At 39.0% G+C, this 19,042-nt stretch overlaps 1 protein-coding gene and 1 long non-coding RNA gene across 2 annotated transcripts in view; one reads left to right on the forward strand and one right to left on the reverse strand.

Moving 5' to 3' along the window:
• Positions 1–14,322, reverse strand: part of LOC128879387 (adenylate cyclase type 6) — a 43,943-nt gene extending 29,621 nt beyond the window's left edge. The window contains exons 1-2 of the mRNA XM_054128467.1: positions 14,182–14,322; positions 1,385–1,551 (exon numbers count right to left, since the gene is read on the reverse strand). Of these exons, the coding sequence (XP_053984442.1) occupies positions 1,385–1,465 (81 nt within the window). The 5' untranslated portion in view covers positions 1,466–1,551; positions 14,182–14,322. The remainder of the gene's footprint in view (positions 1–1,384; positions 1,552–14,181) is intronic.
• Positions 1–18,851, forward strand: part of LOC128879388 (uncharacterized) — a 50,853-nt gene extending 32,002 nt beyond the window's left edge. Inside the window, exons 2-5 of the long non-coding RNA XR_008457623.1 lie at positions 10,323–11,723; positions 11,836–16,549; positions 18,411–18,557; positions 18,716–18,851. This is a non-coding gene — a long non-coding RNA (uncharacterized LOC128879388). The remainder of the gene's footprint in view (positions 1–10,322; positions 11,724–11,835; positions 16,550–18,410; positions 18,558–18,715) is intronic.
• Positions 18,852–19,042: the final 191 nt, after the last annotated feature.

The raw sequence follows: 19,042 nt of genomic DNA on the forward strand, positions 1-19,042 counted from the left end.
AGCTACCTAACTAGGCCGAATGTCCGTTTTCTCGGGTTTCGCGTCTCAACAACAGTGCGCGCCGCGCCCTCTTTCGCGAGTGTACTCCCCTCTCTCTTTCTCTCTCGGGTTTCGCGTCTCAACAACAATGCGCGCCGCACCCTCTTTCGCGAGTGTACTCCCCTCTCTCTTTCTGGAACGTTGTTCTCTCTCGACGCCTCATTGTTGCCCGCTCCACCGTCCTTCGCGTGGCATTGTTGTTCATCGTCACTGGCCGGTCCTCTGCCGCTGTAACCCCCCATCCCGGACGAGCCCCCATATGTAGGAGTCTAAACGAAAAATAAGGCACGGGGATTCGAAGCCACGATCCTCGGATCCACAGTCGACCGCTTTACCTACGCGACCAATCTCGTACCCTACGTTTCGTCTTCTTGTTTGACTCCTTATTCTTGGGTATAGAAGCGCGATATTACAATAGCACTGCCCAAACTTGTATAGAAGCTTGAAAAATTCATGGTTTCATAATAGAGACCTAACAAGGTAATTCAAAGTTTGGACTAACAAGACCAAATTTGGTCATTACGATCTAACTCGGTATTGCTCAACCTTTTTAATCTAAACGTCTACTTTGTCAGAAAAGCTTCAAATTCCATAACAAGTCCCAAAATAATATATAACTCTGGGTCTGGGTAGGAAATTGTAAGATTCCGTAGAAATGCCATCGCCATTTAATATTACATCGCGATATGCGAATACTTTGTTCCGTCACATTAGCTGGCATTGACGCTCAATTTGCGGATTTCGTTCGTTTGTAGTTTCATGGACGATCGTATTCGCTTCGATAGAAAAGAATCGGTCCTCCAATGGCGTTACATTCGTCTGTTTACGATGCAGAATGTCGTATCGAGGAACGCGATCGTTTCGCGCAGTGAGAAGCGTCCGGCTTAATCGGCTTCGAAACACGCGTGTTTGATTAATTAATTCGTTGCAAAGCTCCCCTATATGTTCATGTTTACACGGCGTCCGAGGGATTCGATTTTAATTTCGTCTAACGGGATTATCGCTTCTTTTCCGCCCTGTAATTCGTAGAAGCGATGTAATAACGCATGACAGTGCATTTCGCAGCGAAGAATGAGCTTTTGAATAATGGATGTCGTTCTTTTAAATAACAGGTCGATGGGAAACAAAATACCGTGCGACGCGCTTGCCGAATGTTCCAATAACGTTGATTGTTTATTGTGAAAAATCGATCTTTGGAATACCCTTTCGCCGAAACAATAATTTCCTGCATCGAGTAACCTCCTCCCTTACGTTTAATTTTCATTAGTTTTTCCTAGAAAATGTCGGATAGTCTTTCGGATTATAACGCTCTTAAAGAAAAACTCGTGAGAAAATGTTTAGTTACCTGATGGCTCCTTCGACTGGCACGAAGACTGAGTCTGTGGCTCCATTCGTGCTTCGGGAATTCCACGCCGTATTTCTCCATGTTGGTATGGTACGTCCCTCTTTCTCGCGCTGGTTTAGAGCCCTTCGGGTCAACGAAACACCGTGGTCCGCTACTTCATGCTCCCCCTGCCAAGCAGACAAATATTTTCAGTCTTGCCACCCTCGCGACATTGCACTCACGTTCCATTCTTCGGGGTCGGAACAATTGTTTCTTTCTCATACTCCCTGTTTCTCCAGAGAAAACTACGTTTTCGTCACGGAACACCACGGAGAAAATTATGCTCGTTTTTATTCGAGACGGGGTTAGCTTTTCGGTGTTGTTTTTTTTTTTTTTTTAATTTGTCTCACGTCGTTGATAAATTGAACAAAAATTAGCACAAATTAATAAAAATGTTTTAAACGACAGTTTAAAACAACAGTTCTTGATAAGCTACATGTTCGAATATTTTTCAATCTGACAAAATGCTTTGTACGTAAAAATGTAAATATCACCTTGACTTTTTAAAATGACGCCGTATGTTTTGGACATCATGAAGTCGTTTTGAAATTAATTTTATCATTGGATAAAATGTTTACATTAAAATCCTCATGAATAGCACGTATTCAGCTATTCTATTTAGCTCTTGTATTTTAATATATAATGTATTCCGTACAGACAAGGTATTGTTCTAGAAAACGTAGACAATATGTACAGTAAATAAATCCAATGATTTTCATTGAATAGCAATTTTATGAACGACGACATCGTAGGCGGAATCACGTGAAAATAGCACGATGCATTCGAGGATGAAAAAGCCAATCGATACCATCATTTGTAAGGAATTATGTAAAATGAGGGGAGAGTGGAACGTAATTGGGGCTCAAAGTCTGTCAATTGGACCAATTAGTGGCAGTAAAGCAACGAAAGTAACAATAACGATTCACGCAAACCCTCCGTTGAACCCTCTAGCCGTTTATCAGTGTCAGACACAAAAGGGGAATCAAACGTACTACGTAACTATCGAAATTCTGCAAGAATTTTCCACGCAGTCGTCTGTCACGATCGCTACACTGTATTTACAATTATACTTTTTAATATATTCTCTCATTGTTATCGTCCATATGCTATGAAAGTATCGTACGTTCACATATATCGATACAAACTGTTTCATATTTCATTTTGAGCTTTATTTCAGTTATCTAAATCCCGGATATATAGGAATAGAGGATAAAAACAAAATTGATAGCGTGAAAAACGCTTGACGAAAGTGAAACTAGAGTCTGAGCGCTGGAATGTAGGGTCGTCGTCTGTGGAGATCGATTTAAGGCCAGCGACGCGTATCAATTTTTAACGTGACTCCGTTTCCTTCAACTCTATTTGCGAACGTTTCTGTCGTAGACTTTAATCGATTTCTGAAGCAACGAATCGAATTAAAAACCAGAAAATGAACACTAGTCGCTGGGAGAATTCGCTTACCGTTCCGTCGCGATAAAAAAAGAAACTGATAAAAGTTACTTGAATTGACCCACTTTCAACATTTTTTATATCGTAATATTCGTAGGAAGCTAATGGAAAAAGTTTCTACTCGTTTTCATTTTGTGTTTAAGGAACAATGGGTACAGTATAGTAGAAGAAATTTTGTTCGTAAGTACGTATCAGTCGGTTACAATAAAGACACCGGTTACTTATTTGATATTTCATATTTAGATAAACGTACCTGTATGTTCATTTATTTATTAATCTCTTCGGGGATCATTTTTTGTGCTAGTAGCAAATTTGTATTGTTTTTATTATCGTCAGTAATTATGATTATAAGGGCGTGAAGAGGTTAAGTATTATTATTATATCATTAAGAAATATATCACATAATTTATACATATAAATATCTATTTCTAACAGATTACTACTCGTTTTCACAATCGTGAATTCATGTCTTACGAGTAAGCATCCCCGTAACTAAGAAATATTTGAAATCGTCTAGTACATATAAACACTATAAACAAGTTTCAGTGTCAACGAGGTACAATTTCCTTATGGTCTCGTTGACGCCAATCAGTTGCTAACCAGAATGAGAACAACATTCATTATGAAAATGGTGTAAATCCACCGACGTGAACATTCTTAGGTCCCTATAATAAAAACTTTATATTCTTAGGTTGATAAGATCGGCAAAGTAGAAGAATGCAATATACTTATCGCTTATACGTCGCAATTACGGCAAGGGAACCGGTGATACCTCCGACCACTTTTCTCTTTTTGATATTACGCATATAACTAAGTACGTAGAAATAAAAATAAGTACCTTAAGGTAACTCGGAATCGTTTATTTGTGTAATAAAATAACACTTTTAAAATACTTTATCCTTCGTTGTAGACAAAGTTATAAAACGGCAGGATGTAGTGAAAAATGTGAGATGTCGAAACATTAAAGTTACTCATGGTACGTTCATTTTCTTCGGTAAATATAAAATTTCTAGTTGCAAGTAACCCCTGATAAAAGAAAGGCGTATTATGACTGTTATCTGTCTGCAACATTTTCTCGCGGAGAAAGCAAAGACATTCCGTTCGAGTGGATAAAAGCGTGCCAGCGTATCGTAGGGTGAAACAAAAATCGAGAATGGCAGTGAGGTTGCAAATAAAATACTTTAAGGGACAACGGACGACCCTGGAGAGAAGTCTCCACGGACCAGGGACTCGATCAGTCACGGAACAGAGAAAAAAGAATTTTCGATATCGAGTGGCGGAGGCGAGTCGTTTCTCGAGAGTGTTCGAGGGCCATCTAAAGATTCCAATTTGTCCTTCGTGGCTTTGCGCGTTTGACGACAGCCCGAGAAAGCTGGGAGAAAAAACGCGCCGCTGGAATCTATCGGGGTAGATCGCGAACGCTCTCGACGCTTGACCTTTTACCGTCGATTCGTTTCTAGCGACAAATACACTGTGCTTGAATCGTCGTTATTAAGAGGATTAGACGGTCTACACAGAGGAAACTTGTTTGGGTATTAATTTGAAGGAAATGTAACGCGACTCGACTTTTCCTTTTCGTATATCTTAAAGACTGCGGACATTTTTCTTTTTTAGCGAGCTGTTAAAGAAACTAAATGCGGCTAGTATCGACGAATTTTAAAGAGGTTGCAAAAATTAATTGCTCTACAAATGTTAGATTCTATCATTTTTGATTGTATCGAAACATAATTTTAGCCCCGTAGAAATGTTCACGATTATTACGACATTAATTCAAATATTTTGACCTCTCCCTTAACGACACCAGCGGAACGTGAATCGTCAGCATTTTTCGAATTCGAAGCGATCACGCATGAAATTGCCTCCACGAATTTGTTTCTCCCTCGCCGAAGGCGCTGCAACGGATGTTGGTGCATTTCCCCGGATGCACCGGCGCCATCCTATTTGCGGAATGGGAACATTGCGAATTTCCGAAAGTCGCGGCCCATGGGATGCTTTGGGAGTAATCATTGGGTTGTGCTATTGTGTGACGTACTACTCGATTCCCGTGATTCGATCGCTCTAATCGCCAGCTGCGGTTTAGATATCCCAACATTCATTTGTTAAGCTAGTGTTCTCCCCTGATAACTACAACGAAACAGTAACAAGATAAATAATATTTATTATAATACTTAATAAATAAATAAATAAATAAATATATAGGTACGTTTATCTAAATATGAAATATCAATAACCGGTGTCTTTATTAAAAGCGAATGATAGGATCATTCGTCATGCTTCTAAATCAAATACTAACATTTATTTATAAACAAATTTCTTCCACTACTGTACCTATCGAAATTTGTTCAAGTACTAGTTATTTTACCTTACTACTCATGCTTTCTGAAATCCTTTCCCTGTAGTCGCCATCGGATTTCAAAGTTCACACTAACTAACACTGTGAATTTCAAGAATACGCGTATCGTAGAATGAAAGTCGTATAACAGATGAAAAATATGAATTTTCTGAAGAATTTAATTGCAACGATTGTTTAACAGCCATTCCCATAGTAGTATCGACGCGTATTGGTAGTCAAGATGCGAGTCCACGGAATCAAGCAATCAGGACCGCGTATAAATCGTTGAAGCACGATTATATAATAAAGAAGATAGGGACTGGCGAACCATACAATTTCTATTACCTATTACCTTGTCAGGGATCAATGAAAAAATTATAGAAAATTGGGATAATTATCAGAATCGGACGAAACAATGAAAACGGGGCGCGTTGGCCGAACTTGGCTAGTACCGATTATGCGAAATCGCATGCAATCGGGCGATCGATAATCGTCACGCGGTTCAAGCTCTGCATGCTATACGCGAGCCTTTGAAATGTTTCACAGGCACACGGGGCAATCGTAGAAATGATTTGTACGCGCTTGAGAGATAATTATTCTATGACTTTACTTGCTTTGGTTTAATCGTATCTCGTATGCAGGTTAAACATCAAAACATCTTGGTTACTATTGAACGCGAGAAACCGTCGAAGAAGAACGTGCATTGTGCACATTGCCATCTGACAGTTGCCATCAGAATTTTTACGGTAGAGAGCGTTAACCGTGTTTGCTCCTATACGAAAAATTCCGCACCGTAGGGTTAAATTTTGAACGATATGTTTTAAATGAACATCACGATGTCCACAATCTCCACGATGTCCACGATGTCTTTGTACATGTAAACGTACGGGAATCTATGGAATCAATCGAAACGGCAACTCTGCTTCTACCGAGTTTCCATTTGTCGAGCGACAGATCGAACGCCATTGGGACTGCAATTATCCTAACTCCATGAATACACCGCGTTTGGAGAAACTGTGGTTTGGACGGTAATGACAGGACGAAAATCTCAATTGTGGTAAACGGTAATCGATAGACTACTTACTATCAAGTTCCTTCAATAATTTCCGCAATGAAACCGCGTATGCAGAGTGGACCGTTTAAATGGGAACATTCGAATTTCTCCGTTATTTTGGTTCTATGATAGAAATCTACTGTTTCAAAGGGCGCATGTAATGCTGAGATCATTTTTTTTATCAAGGCCATCGTTATTGTTTTCAACGGAATGGGCTATTTTCTCAAGCATTCGAACGATTTTTGTCTCGTAGGCGTGATCGTTAATGTTGTTCTCGGGGTTACATGGGCGTAGCTGGTACCGTTGTTTTCAGTGTCTAGATCAAGGTTCGTAATTAACGCTGCTTTTAGAAGGTCGCAAGCTTCGCTTCAATCTTATGCTTAAGCCTCCAGCGATGCGATGTGTCTGTTATTATTTACAGCCACATTCCTCGCGCCACCATTGTAACTATTGTTTACTTGGAATAAAGGAAGCAGAACCGAAGAGAACGTAACGTTCTTAGCGAGTGTTCAAGGATGAATATAATATTTTCTTTGCTGCTTCGGTAGCTTTAAACTCTTGCCTCCAGTAGCGACGCAAAACTACTCGAATCTCAACATTTTCCATAATTTTACTAAAACGAAATAAAATTAATCGATCAATGAATTAATGTAGCTAATAATTAAATATAAAAGAGCTTTTCGATAGCTACAAAACGATATATGTATAACACTCGCGTATAGAAGTAATTTTAACGACTTGAAAAATTGCACATACCGAAGCAACGGAAAAATCACACCAACTTTTGGTTCACCCTAATACCACGAAGAATTTGTTAAAAAATCTTGTATCTTTTATTTATAGCCGTTCTATGAGTCTGTAAAGTATCACGGAAGGGAATAATACAGAATATTTCGCGAATATCCATTGTTAGTTATTGAATACACAGTTCAGTCTGTATAATGATAACGATAACGCGAAACTGGGAAATCAATAAGGTAGATAACATTGCTTGCTACGACTGGAATAGTAATTTAGAGCCTGCGCAATTATTAACTACATTTGTAACAATGTATGAAAATACATCAGTTGCTTCGTTACGTGATAAAAGTCTTCTTTTTTGCTAAATGTTCGATGATTACTGCAGATTTTATTAGTTTTCTTTAGAAACATCCTCTTATAGAAAATATAATGGTCTGCTTCCATTCTGAATTTCTCATTTCTGTCTTTTGATAATATTTTCATTATATGCATACGTAATCTACTGTAGTAGGTAGGGAGAGGATCACACTGGCCCATGACAACAGTGGATGAGTTGGAAATAGTAGTTTCGGCGGAGTTGGATGATAGAGTGGAAAGTTTATAGGACAGAGGAAAATGTTTTGGTCGGCTCGATGATATGGCAGGGCGAGTCAGAGTAAATCGTTGTTTGTATGTCTGCTCTCAGCCAGCACAGCAAACAATTGAAACAATTTTTTCCTTAGCAAAAATGTTGTCCGAGGCTTCGTAAAGAAAAGCCCGAGCAATCAGAGGGCGAGTATGCCGGTGGAGCGTCCGCTAGACAGCCGTAGTAGCATAGGCTACGCGCTCGGCGCGGCCGCACTCGTACGCTACCGCGCGGGGCCTCTATCGGCATACTCGTGCTCTGATTGCTCGGGTTTTTCTGTTCATATCTCCTTAACGAAGCTCCATCCGAAATTTTCGCTAAGGAAAAGTTGTTTCAAATCACCCCTTTCGACGACCTCCAACCTTTCTGGGATACCCTGTATATAGACAATAGTAATATAATAGATTCTAACAATAAGATATTAATGTAATAATAGATTAATAGAAAGTGAAATAAAAAATATGTGACAAGAACGTTAGTAATCGCCATGTTTGCAACTTCCTTTACAAAAATTGAATCAACAGTATCTTTTTTTCTTACTCGTTTGATTTTTATACAATTTATTCTAATTATTCTACATAACGTATAAATGGATGTTATTTACATCTAGCTTTTGTGTACCAATTGGAGCCATTATTTGTTTTCATGGACAACGCAAAGTACAGAAAAAGTTGCGCCGAATATGTAAAGTCGCAAAGTATGAAAGACAAGTATCGAAACATAACACCTACGAAAGTTTAAATTTAGGATTGGAATTACGTTCTGGCTAGCTCAGGACCGATACGATCAATCATAGTCCTGACTTCACGGTGTGCGGAATATATTGTGTGGTTATGTATAGGAACATTTAAAAAGAGTTACAAGCGTTCGGAAGCACGTGTTAGAAACGTAAATAGACAGAGCGTGACCTCTTGAAATATTTTCTCGGTTCAGCGTTGACAAAAATAAGAATTGATGTATCTTTAGCTTTAGACAGGGAGAATTGGAGGTATTTTAAAAATATCACGGAAAGTCGTTGCGCAAGGTAATTATTACGACGAAGACAAAAGGGTAACCAAGAAGATTGAGATACCGTTAAAACGTACAACTCGTAAAAATTCATATGGATTACTTTATATCATCCAAACTTTAACCACTCATTTATACTAATATTATAAAGAGGAAAAATTGAACGTAGCGATACTAATATAATTTTGGCTTTTTTCTTGGTTTAATTGATATTTCTCCTTTCTTCTTATCTCATAACTAACTCGTACCGAAATACTTTTACTTCTGAAATGAAATAGGTCAACTGACAAAATTTGGTGTATACTTAAAAGTGTTGACGTAACACAATGTTGCATTAGGATGTGTCTGTTCTCAGGACTCTGATACATGTAGATGGTATGGCGGTAGCATGGTAGGACTTGGTTATATTTTTGTTACTCGCAAATGCCAGATCTAGCCACACCGCTCGAGGCCATTAACTTTATTTGCCAAGCAGCTCTTCATTAAAAACGAATGGCACAAAGACCTCGTAACACCTCGTTACTTCGAGTCGGTCGCTCCTTCCTTGTATCCAGAGTTTTCACTCGATTTCTTAGCGCGCAATATCACTTCTTGGAGTCGCAGAACCTTCAAGGGTACTTCAACTTTCAAATAAAACCAATTAACCGTATCGTCAAGATGCCTCCGACGTGGTAACGAAGCAACACTTTACGTCCTATTAGGTCCTACAGAGTCGGCGGAGTTAATTGTAGAGCAAATAATGAATCATATTTGCAAACGTACGGTATGATAGTGAATCTTACTCGCAACCAACTTTTTTTTTCCCGTTTTTCGTAATTTTAATGAAAAATTATTTCTTACAAATCAAATCAGGCTACATCAGACGTTCCATCTTCTACGATACAGAGCCCCGTCTTTTGTATTAGAATTTTCGTTGTCGGTTTCACAAAATTTTCGAGTTCAACCCACCCTAGTTTTGACGTTACGTATTCTTTGCACAATTTCAAAAATAGCATAACGACCATGCAAATCTTTCTCACTTTTACACGGATCGCAATCCGCTTCAACGTGAGCAAAATCCCTGACATCGAGTACAAAAGTAATCGATTTGGCGTTGTGCGACCTATATACAACATTTCATGGCAGTACTGGCGTGAATTTGTAGGTCTTGCGGTACCGAATTAACTTCATTGTTCGTGGAAATGCAATCCGTGTCTTTGTTCAGCATTAATTCAGCCCTAACCGTGGCGTTTACCCGTGAACCGACAATCTGACCGGAACACAGTTGATATTTAAGCAGGAAACCGATGCTTGCGTCGAGGTGCTTCCGCTGATTGGTATAATGTCAAGCGTCACCGTTAAAGGGTAACTCGAATCTTCCATTGGCCGATAATCAACAAACAAGAACGCCAATTAACGCGTTACATTTTCATTTTCCTTTAACGTTACATCATATCGTACAGGGTGAGCCGCGTAACCTATTCTTTTCTTTTCTTTCCTTTATTTCATTTGATAAGAGTACAGCCTCTGTTGTTCGTGATTATCGCATCTGTTGGTCCAGTCTTGTTTGGTGCAAATTACCAATCTTGCACATACGTGTTTTTTTCCATATGACATTTACATTAATTTATATCTACTCTCCACGTCCTTTCCACTTTCCACAAATAAGAAATATGAAAGCATATTACATTTCTGCAATCGTTTACTTTTCCAGATTCTTCGAGAGATGAGGGGCTCCTGGGCAAGGGTGGACTAAGGATGGCCGAGGATGACCACAGCTGACCTCTGACCACTGACCACTGACCACTACTGACCAACGTTTAGTTGAGATTATTCGTCAATTTATCGCATCGTTGGAATTGTTGGTCGATTTCTGATTATTTCATTAATCAGATTGTTTCATTCGTGGTCATCGATGGAGTTGTAACTCGATATTTTAATTAACAATTTCATTTTTCTATTTTCAGGTTATTTTATTCTATTACTTATGTATATGTATGCCTAATCAATCTATTCGTGGACCACTGAACGAAACCATCCTTTTGTGAATAATGGTGAAATAATACCTATAATAGACTTCGTTACGATAAACATCGAAGAAATAACAACTCCGCGCCTTTCCTCGACTCAACCAGTCAGGGGTGCGATAATTGTAATAACAAGCACTCCTTTCGTTCTACAATTCACCAAGGATGGCTACTTGAAATACCGTTTATCGCTAGTCTTTACAAGTATCGAAAACGTTTTATCTTGGTTTATTTCTTATTGCTGGAGTATAATATATGACGTGATCGGGAGTTCAACCCTTTGAATTAGTCGACAATTCGTTGAAAAGAAAAAAAAATACAGAAACAGAAGCAGGAAAAATCGGAAATAACTTTCGGTTCACCCTAATACTTTTACCAACTAACAACGTTCGTGAAGAGAGGGAACCTACAGCGATAAATAATACTGTACTTAAAAGTAGGTGTAGAAACCAAAAAAGGTTGAAATACACTGGCGTGCGTCGCAAAAAACGGTGGAAACAAATTGGAATTCGTTTTCTGTTAAAGAATTCTGCGAGTATGAAAAAAAGCACGCAAAAGTGTTCCACAATTTTTAGGTAAAATTCCATTTCGTAGCGGTCGAAACCTCCTCGTCGGAAATATCTCGATTTTTCTACGTCATCAAAAACCTTTCCCTGGTAAAACGATCGTACCAGCCAGACGGGCATTATTCTTTTGCAACGCTTTCCCGTTTCCCGTATCCCGTTCTCCAGTCTTTGAGATCAGCGGTTATTTTGTAATCTTTGAAAATGCTCGTGAATCCACAGGAAAAGTAATACTTGTCCAATGGACGAGTTTACTTCCCATTTATCGCGAGAAGATTGCAGGTTGTGACTCAGCTCGCTTAACCGATGAAACGCGAAGAAAATAGGAAATCCTGCAACGAATCGTATCACTAAAAAATACAATTTTCATCGTCGGAAACCGGTTCCTGCGTTAACTACACGTTTAATTAACCAGAGAACGGGTCATTTTCTAGGAAAGTGTTGATCAAATTGTCGAGCTTCGCGTCGAGTTGATTTAACAGAATTAGACATCTCTTTTTTTTCAAGACATCTCTTTGTTACAAGGTATGTATTCTTTAAATAAAAACAAATGTATATATATATATATATATATATATATATATATATATATATATTTCTTTTTATTTAAAAAATACATTGTTATGATATAATCTAGGCTATAGGACGTCTGTAGAATAGTGATGTTAAATAAGAAAAAGTAACGCGACTCAGAAAATCAAAAGAGCTGATTAAAAGGCGGAACACTCGTAGCCTCTAATGATTTGTCTTGTCGGCTAGTAGAACGGGCGGCTTTAATCAGACGACGGCTCGGCGACCATGAGGGTACCTGCACTCGTCGTTCGATCCGTTAGCGATTTTAATTGGCGCTTGCCAGAGAAAGATCGTTACGTAAACGTGAATAAACAAACACATGGGACCAGGGTGCTCGCAGCTGGTCTCGTTTTCTGTCATCGATTTCGGTCTCGTTCCTTGTGCCTGACGTAACCGCACTTACTATTAGGCATTAAGATACAATCAGATACAATACAAAGTAAAACTCCCTGTATAAACTGTTGAATTCAGGACTCGAATTAAAGTAAACGAGTTTGATCAAATTAATCACGCTACGAATATTCGTTACACTCACTGCGAAATCCGCGTTATCGGATGTGCCCGACCCATCAGTTTTCAATTATAAAACGCGACGACACACGTTTAGCCGCTGCTATCGTGACCCATTCTAACCCGAGATGCGTGTAACCAATTTGCCAGTCTTAGAGAACGGCTGGTTGATTTTCATTTCAACTTGAAGCGAAACTGCCGAATCTATTCCTCCGTCGATGGTTTGCAACCTTTCCTATAGAGAGGGTGTAAAATGAAAGGAAAGAGGATGCCGCATTACATCCGCAGTGATTACTCCTCGTAAGATTTCTTGCAATCAGTTGTTTTTTTCGTGGTTGTTGCTGGAGCGATCCCACGCCCTGCATCTTGTTCCTTCGAATTGGAATTCGGAACTACGAGTCCCAACAGCGTACGTGCAACGATGAAAATAAATAGCGGCAATACGTTTTCAGGGAAAAATGAAGCGGAGCGCCTCTGCTAAATAATTTAGAACGGTGTTTCTCAAACTTCTCCTTTCCGCGAATACTATCGGAGAGGGAAACCTTTGCTTCTCTTCCTTGGAATGAAATTAAGCGACTGCTTTTTAAATGTATATCGATACTTGATCACAACCAACTCCTTGTTTATTTCCGAAAGGTGATAATTATTTTCACTTGTAATTAAGCTTCATATTATATGTACGATGAAAAGATTGTCAAGATAATGGAAAATGAAGAAAATGCCGAATTAAATATAAGACATGTGTTCCTTGTGAAATCAACACAAGAGTTTCTCGATTTCAAAATAAAAGGGGAATCTCATATTCCTGATTCCTGCCACGAATTCTACAACGTGTCACTTTTTTTTCTTCTACGAGTTCGTATGTTCCTAGTTGCTTGCGTTCGTGGAACTTGTGGGGTACGCGGTTCACAATTTGGAAAGCACCGGTGGTTGTCAAGCTGCTTGAAATCGTGTGGGAAAGTTAAATCGTTCCAGGTTGCTGCATTTCGAGTTGGCCGATGTTAGCACAGATCTACGAATTCACCGGAATCGAGGGAAAATTAAAGTAGTATTCGATAGTAATGGAAATGACAGAAATCAATACTGCTGATGCCAGCTTGAAAATTGTAATTTAGCGTCGAATAGTATCAGATTGTAGGTTTCGTATAGAATTGATATCCATTTATTATTGCAACGCAAGATTCGTGCCCACCGTATCGTTTCCGATACAAGCTAATTTCAACCAACTTATATCGTTTTTAATTAAAGAATCGCATCACGACAATTTACATAAATTGAACAGTTATTTTGCAATTAACCCGAATCACATAGTTTGGACCTTCAAAAATAACTAGAATAAGGTCCAAATGAAACTTTAATTGTAATATTAAAAATATCTACTCAACGCATTGTGGCGCAACAAATTCTGTTTAATCGGATTTTTTTTTTTTTTTTTTTTAAACATATTTGGAGAATCTCGTATTTTGGACAATTTTTTAATTCCAAATGTGAAGGACTGATTACGATAAAAAAATCTATTTTTTTTTGAAGTTCGAATCGAAAAGTTGTTTACCAATTTGCGAACTGCGGCTTCGTTGTCGAGATATAAACAGTTGAAATTTTCAAGTGCGCCTACGTAAATTCTATATGAATCTTAGTAGGTATCAAATTTTGCTTATTGTTATTCTCCTACAATTACTGTAATTGTCAATTTGAAATTGTGAAAAATCTGAATTTTAAAACGTTTCTTTTCAATTTCCCAGAAATTTGAAAAAATCGAGCTGTCTCCTTACCGAAGCACATCCTTCAATTATAAAAAACTAAACGTTCATCTAAATTCCCTTGGCGGTTCTTCGGCGCGGCCACGCGGATTGTTAACGATTTGTCATGCTAATCAACGATAAAACTCTAGCATTCTTACCTCGCTTTACACTTGATCTTGACACGAATCTCATTCTCGTCAGTTTGCAGCTTCTTCAAGCCCTCGTCGGCGTCGTGGTGACTTTTCCACCAGAGGCGCGAATATAATAGTTGATCAATTTTCTAACAGGATCCACGTGACCACTCGCACTCGCTTTCAACAGCATCGCTGATCGCTCAAACAGTCGATTCCCTCGAAACCGCTTTTCTATTCCACCCCCCACCCCCCACCCGCCCCTAGTCGCGTTTAACCGCACTATCAGTCTTTATCGAAGTCTGCCTTTTGTCGGCCTGTCTTAGATCGCTTTAATGGACTTGTTCGCGAGCCACCTTTGCGATAGCAAAAATTCAAATAAGTCCCGTGGGCGATCGAATCAACATGCTATATCACGATCAAAGAGTTCGATGCTCGATATTTGAAAAACCTTCCACGAGGTAAATCGTTAGAAACGAGTGAAAAATGAGTCCCAGGGAGGGCGTCGAAACTTTCCTTCGACTTTGCGGTCCCTAACGAAATTCCCTTCCTTTGACTAACAGAGTGGAAACATTACGCGTGCACGAAAATTAAAGTAGAGTCGTACGTCACAGACCGAGAATGAATCGTTCACCGGGAGTCTTTCACCGCCTCGACCCCACTTGGAACAAAGTGTCCAATTGCACGACTAGTGCGGCAGCCTCGCAATTAGGCCTAAACGACCGACGAACTCAGTCTTCCATTCGGCGCACTTGTTCACGAGTCGCGATCCCCGTCTCTTGCCACGATTTACCTGACTTAACCGATTTAACCGATCGAGACACGTTCAGTTAGGAAAAGTTTGCTTCTACTAGTCGGCGCATTAAGGCAAATTGTCGTCGCAAAGCAACCATCGCTGTCTTTCCATCGAAGCTAATGCGTCATAGACAAACTCGTTCCCAATGAACGAATGGAATTCTTCGAATAAACCAAGTGACAATTAGTTTAGCTTTCTTCGAACTCGAAGAAATGAATCGTCCAAGATCTGACAAAGGTATCAGGTTCCTCTCTCGTTCTCCTCGCGACTCGGAGGAAGTCGATTACAATCGTCAGGCATGTATCAATTATTTAACAGATACTTTCAGATATATCACAGCTCTCCTACTGCCAAACTTTCAGCGATCGGTCGAGTCCTGAAATCTCAAAGAGAGTCGAGGGAATCCATCCATTGTTGTCCGTCTGGCTGGACGAAAGACATGATTAATCTTTTAACGATGATTCCCCCTCGGTTTTTCACGTTTCCGAACGTGGAACGCGCTTGCAGACAAGCAAGGAACGCGACTCGTCCCGAGCAAGTGTCGCGCGCAGACTGAGGCTGCGATTACCGTAACGGTTCCGCGTTCCCTCGCGACTTCCAGCCACGCGTTCTATGCGCAGGGCTCGACGTGAATCCCACGCCCGGACACCCTCGACCGAGGACACGTAATCCCCGATACCGGATTAACCCTTCGAACAGGAAAATCCGTTCGTCTTCGCGTTCGCGGCCGTTGAGGAAAATTGAGACCGATACCGGCGATGGTGTCAACAAAGTGGAACAGATTGTTGCGACCATGGAAGAAGCCGGACTCTATGTCCTTCGGACGATGCGAAATGCAACAGATGCCCTCTTCAGCTATCGACACATGCTTGTTCGTTTCAGAGACATTTCGAATTCATGGAAGACGGTATACATGTACTTGTTTTTGACGTGCAGTGTGTACACTCCCGCTTGGAACTAAATCTGTGGACACTTCCTTATTTGTAGAAATAAAGGGGTCAAGGGTTTGTCAAAAACTATCAAAAACTACTCCAAACCTACTTAGACAGTATGTCTCCGTGTAGACAGTATGTGCATTAACAGAAAAACAGAAACTTAAATTAAAGTACATCTTCGTATACATCATTGCATATTTTCATGTATTTATGCTTGTCATAAATGCGTAAATAACCGCGTCTAGTTACGATTCGCCGTGAATCTCTCTTATCGTGGAGCTTATCATAATAATCTTAAACAATGGCAAACTGTTCGATCCAGTTGTATGGGAGATCTAGGACAGGCTCAACAACGGTAGTTGAAGTAGTTACCACCGATGGTCCTTTGATCCCTGGAAACGGAGGAGGGTGGGGGTGGGGGGTGGGGGACGTCGATTGTGAAAGACGCCAAGTTCGCCAATTGCGGATCTTCTGAAACTGCGGAAACATCACCGTGAGAGAGAACAATAGTAGATGCTTGCGTTTCAATGGGATTCTCTGAATTACGAACGCATTCCGGATGTAACGCAGAAACTTCTCCAGAGGCTCGTTCGCTTCGTATGAATACTGGTGAATCTACTCAAAGATTAACAACATGCTTACCTGGATACGAATTTTGTTAGCGGTAAATAATTGACTCGTTGTGCATTGAATTTAAATGAAACTTTGATTCATTGAAAGAAATATTTCATAGCGAAGAGATACAATTGCAACGAATAAAGTATTCTAGTTAGGCATTTTTCAAAAATCAGTTTTTACACATTTTACGATATGTTTTATTTAAATCGAAGAATTTCTTTACATTTTCTTTACATGTTTTGAAATGCTCCGTAACATAGTAATTCGTCCAAAAAAATGCCAAATAACGCCACGTTATTCCGGCCTGTATTCCAGTGTGGCTCGTTAAACATTGTCGAATACTTGTTTCCTTCAACGAAAATTCGCAAAAATTACGAATAAAATCATGCATCTATTGAAAACACGGGGATAGGAATTTTCAGCGCGTAACTAAATTTTCCCGTGGACTCTGAAGTTGTTATTGATTTTCTATTTTGGAGCCAAAGTGGACACATTTCTCTAGGTAAAGCAATGACCTAAAAAATGAAATCGTCATAGTTTCGGACAAGACAATGATGCTCGTCAAGCTGCCATGAATACGGAATTCAGGGTTTTCAAAGTTGATTCGTCGGCGAACGAAAGAGAATTCTATGTGCGTGAAAAAACATGTTCGGGCCGCATGCGCCAACTCCAGGGCTGGCTCATTCGCTTGGGAGCTAAGATGTATTCCTCCAGAATTTCCTTTTTATTTATTACGTTGTCGACTGGCATTAATTTATATCGCGCACGAAATATCACGTGTAGTTGGCAAAACGTACTTTTTCCAAAAAAATATAACGATTATACCATAAATTTATAAATTTCAAAGAAATAAATAAAATACGACGAATCGACAATTTAATTGTGACTTTGTACTTATAAGCTATACTATATGAAGTAACTGGCTAAAGTGAAATAAAACAAAAATTACATCTTGTACGATTCGAGGAATGAAGTTGTCCAATGTTATGGTTGCGGTAAGGATGATTCATCTGTGAGTCGATGGAACGACGATTAATACCGCGACCATTACATTTTATTGATTTTCTAATCTCTTCCATGAAAATTGGAAATAGAGTTTATCTTTTCCTCCTTATCTATAGATATGTTTTACAAGCTAAGAACATTGCCCAATAATGGCAGAAATTTTCCTCTTTATATTCAACGAACGGATATTGTAATATATTTGGTTATCCCAAATGTTTCTTTCGTTTTATTAGTAACTAGTACAGACACGATAAAAAATAATATAATAATATGAAAAGAATAAATAATAATCACAACAATTTTATTTTAATTATTGCATGAGATAAGGTGTCGTAAATGCTATCTTTGGTTTTCCTATGTTTCACTTATTTTCCACCGAGAAACAGACTGCTGTTACAATCGATTTTCTCAGACGGTAAGGAATGTCCTCTAAACTTAAACTTGTAACGTTTCTTAATGAAAGATATGCATTTTATGAAAAGGTATATCTAAATATTGTAACTTGTGTAAGTCTGCTTACATTTATTAGCGTTTATATAAATTGTAAAAATGTGTGGACCGATTCGTATTATAAGTTCGATTTACTTGGTACAGAGTGCGCTGTAGCTGCTTGTTGTCTACGGTCAAAAAAGAGAATGAAAGAGTTGTTGCACACGCGTCGCAACACTAAAACTAACGAGACTCGCTTATGTATATCGGTGCTATAATTATGCGACAGTTGAAAATCACAATTTTGTTTGTTTCGCACAAGAGCAACTTTGAAGATATTAATAGAAAACTCGTTACTGTTCCGTCGCAAGGGACATAAAACGTAGAAAGTTTGTTGATACGTTTATGGCATGGGGGCGAGGATAAATTATTTTCAAAGGTATTTCAAGTTGTTTTGCGTTCGATGGTTTTAGAATCTTCAATTGCCGTTTCGACCTCGATAGTCCAAGTGCCGTAAATTCCGAATTTCCGAAGGATACATGAAAAGCTACACTTGGAATGGAACCACTCGATCGTTGGTTCCATCTGGACCAACGCTCCCTCTAAAAGGGTCTCGCAAGGTAAGCATGGACAAATGGCCCCCAGGCCAATACTTGGTGTTATTGCTTGGTAAACAATGTTCCTCATCTCGAACATTATTCTGTACAGTTTCAGATCGCTACCCCCTGGTTAATTATATAGGCCTGAACGTTCTTAAATTTATTAATTTTTTTTCTAGGCTACCACTCAAGATATCGAAAATGCAACAACCGGGAAAAAATAGCTACTTATTATCTTCGTTTCACATATTTTTCTCCAAACTGAAAATATGTAAGATATAATCTGTTAAAAATAAAGATTTATGTGTACATATTTATCTAGTCATCCTTTGCTACTGTTCGTTTGTTAAAACTGGCATTAAACCCAGAATTATAATTACTGTCAATAACAGACAAGAATTTGATAATAACAAAAAAGAATCCTTCCTGAAGAAAGGGTTAAAGAAAAAAGTGAAAAGGAAAGGCATACCTATCGAAACCAACATTAAAATGATCAAATATAACTA

Source organism: Hylaeus volcanicus, chromosome 7, assembly GCF_026283585.1.
Source record: "Hylaeus volcanicus isolate JK05 chromosome 7, UHH_iyHylVolc1.0_haploid, whole genome shotgun sequence".
Lineage (NCBI taxonomy): Eukaryota > Metazoa > Arthropoda > Insecta > Hymenoptera > Colletidae > Hylaeus > Hylaeus volcanicus.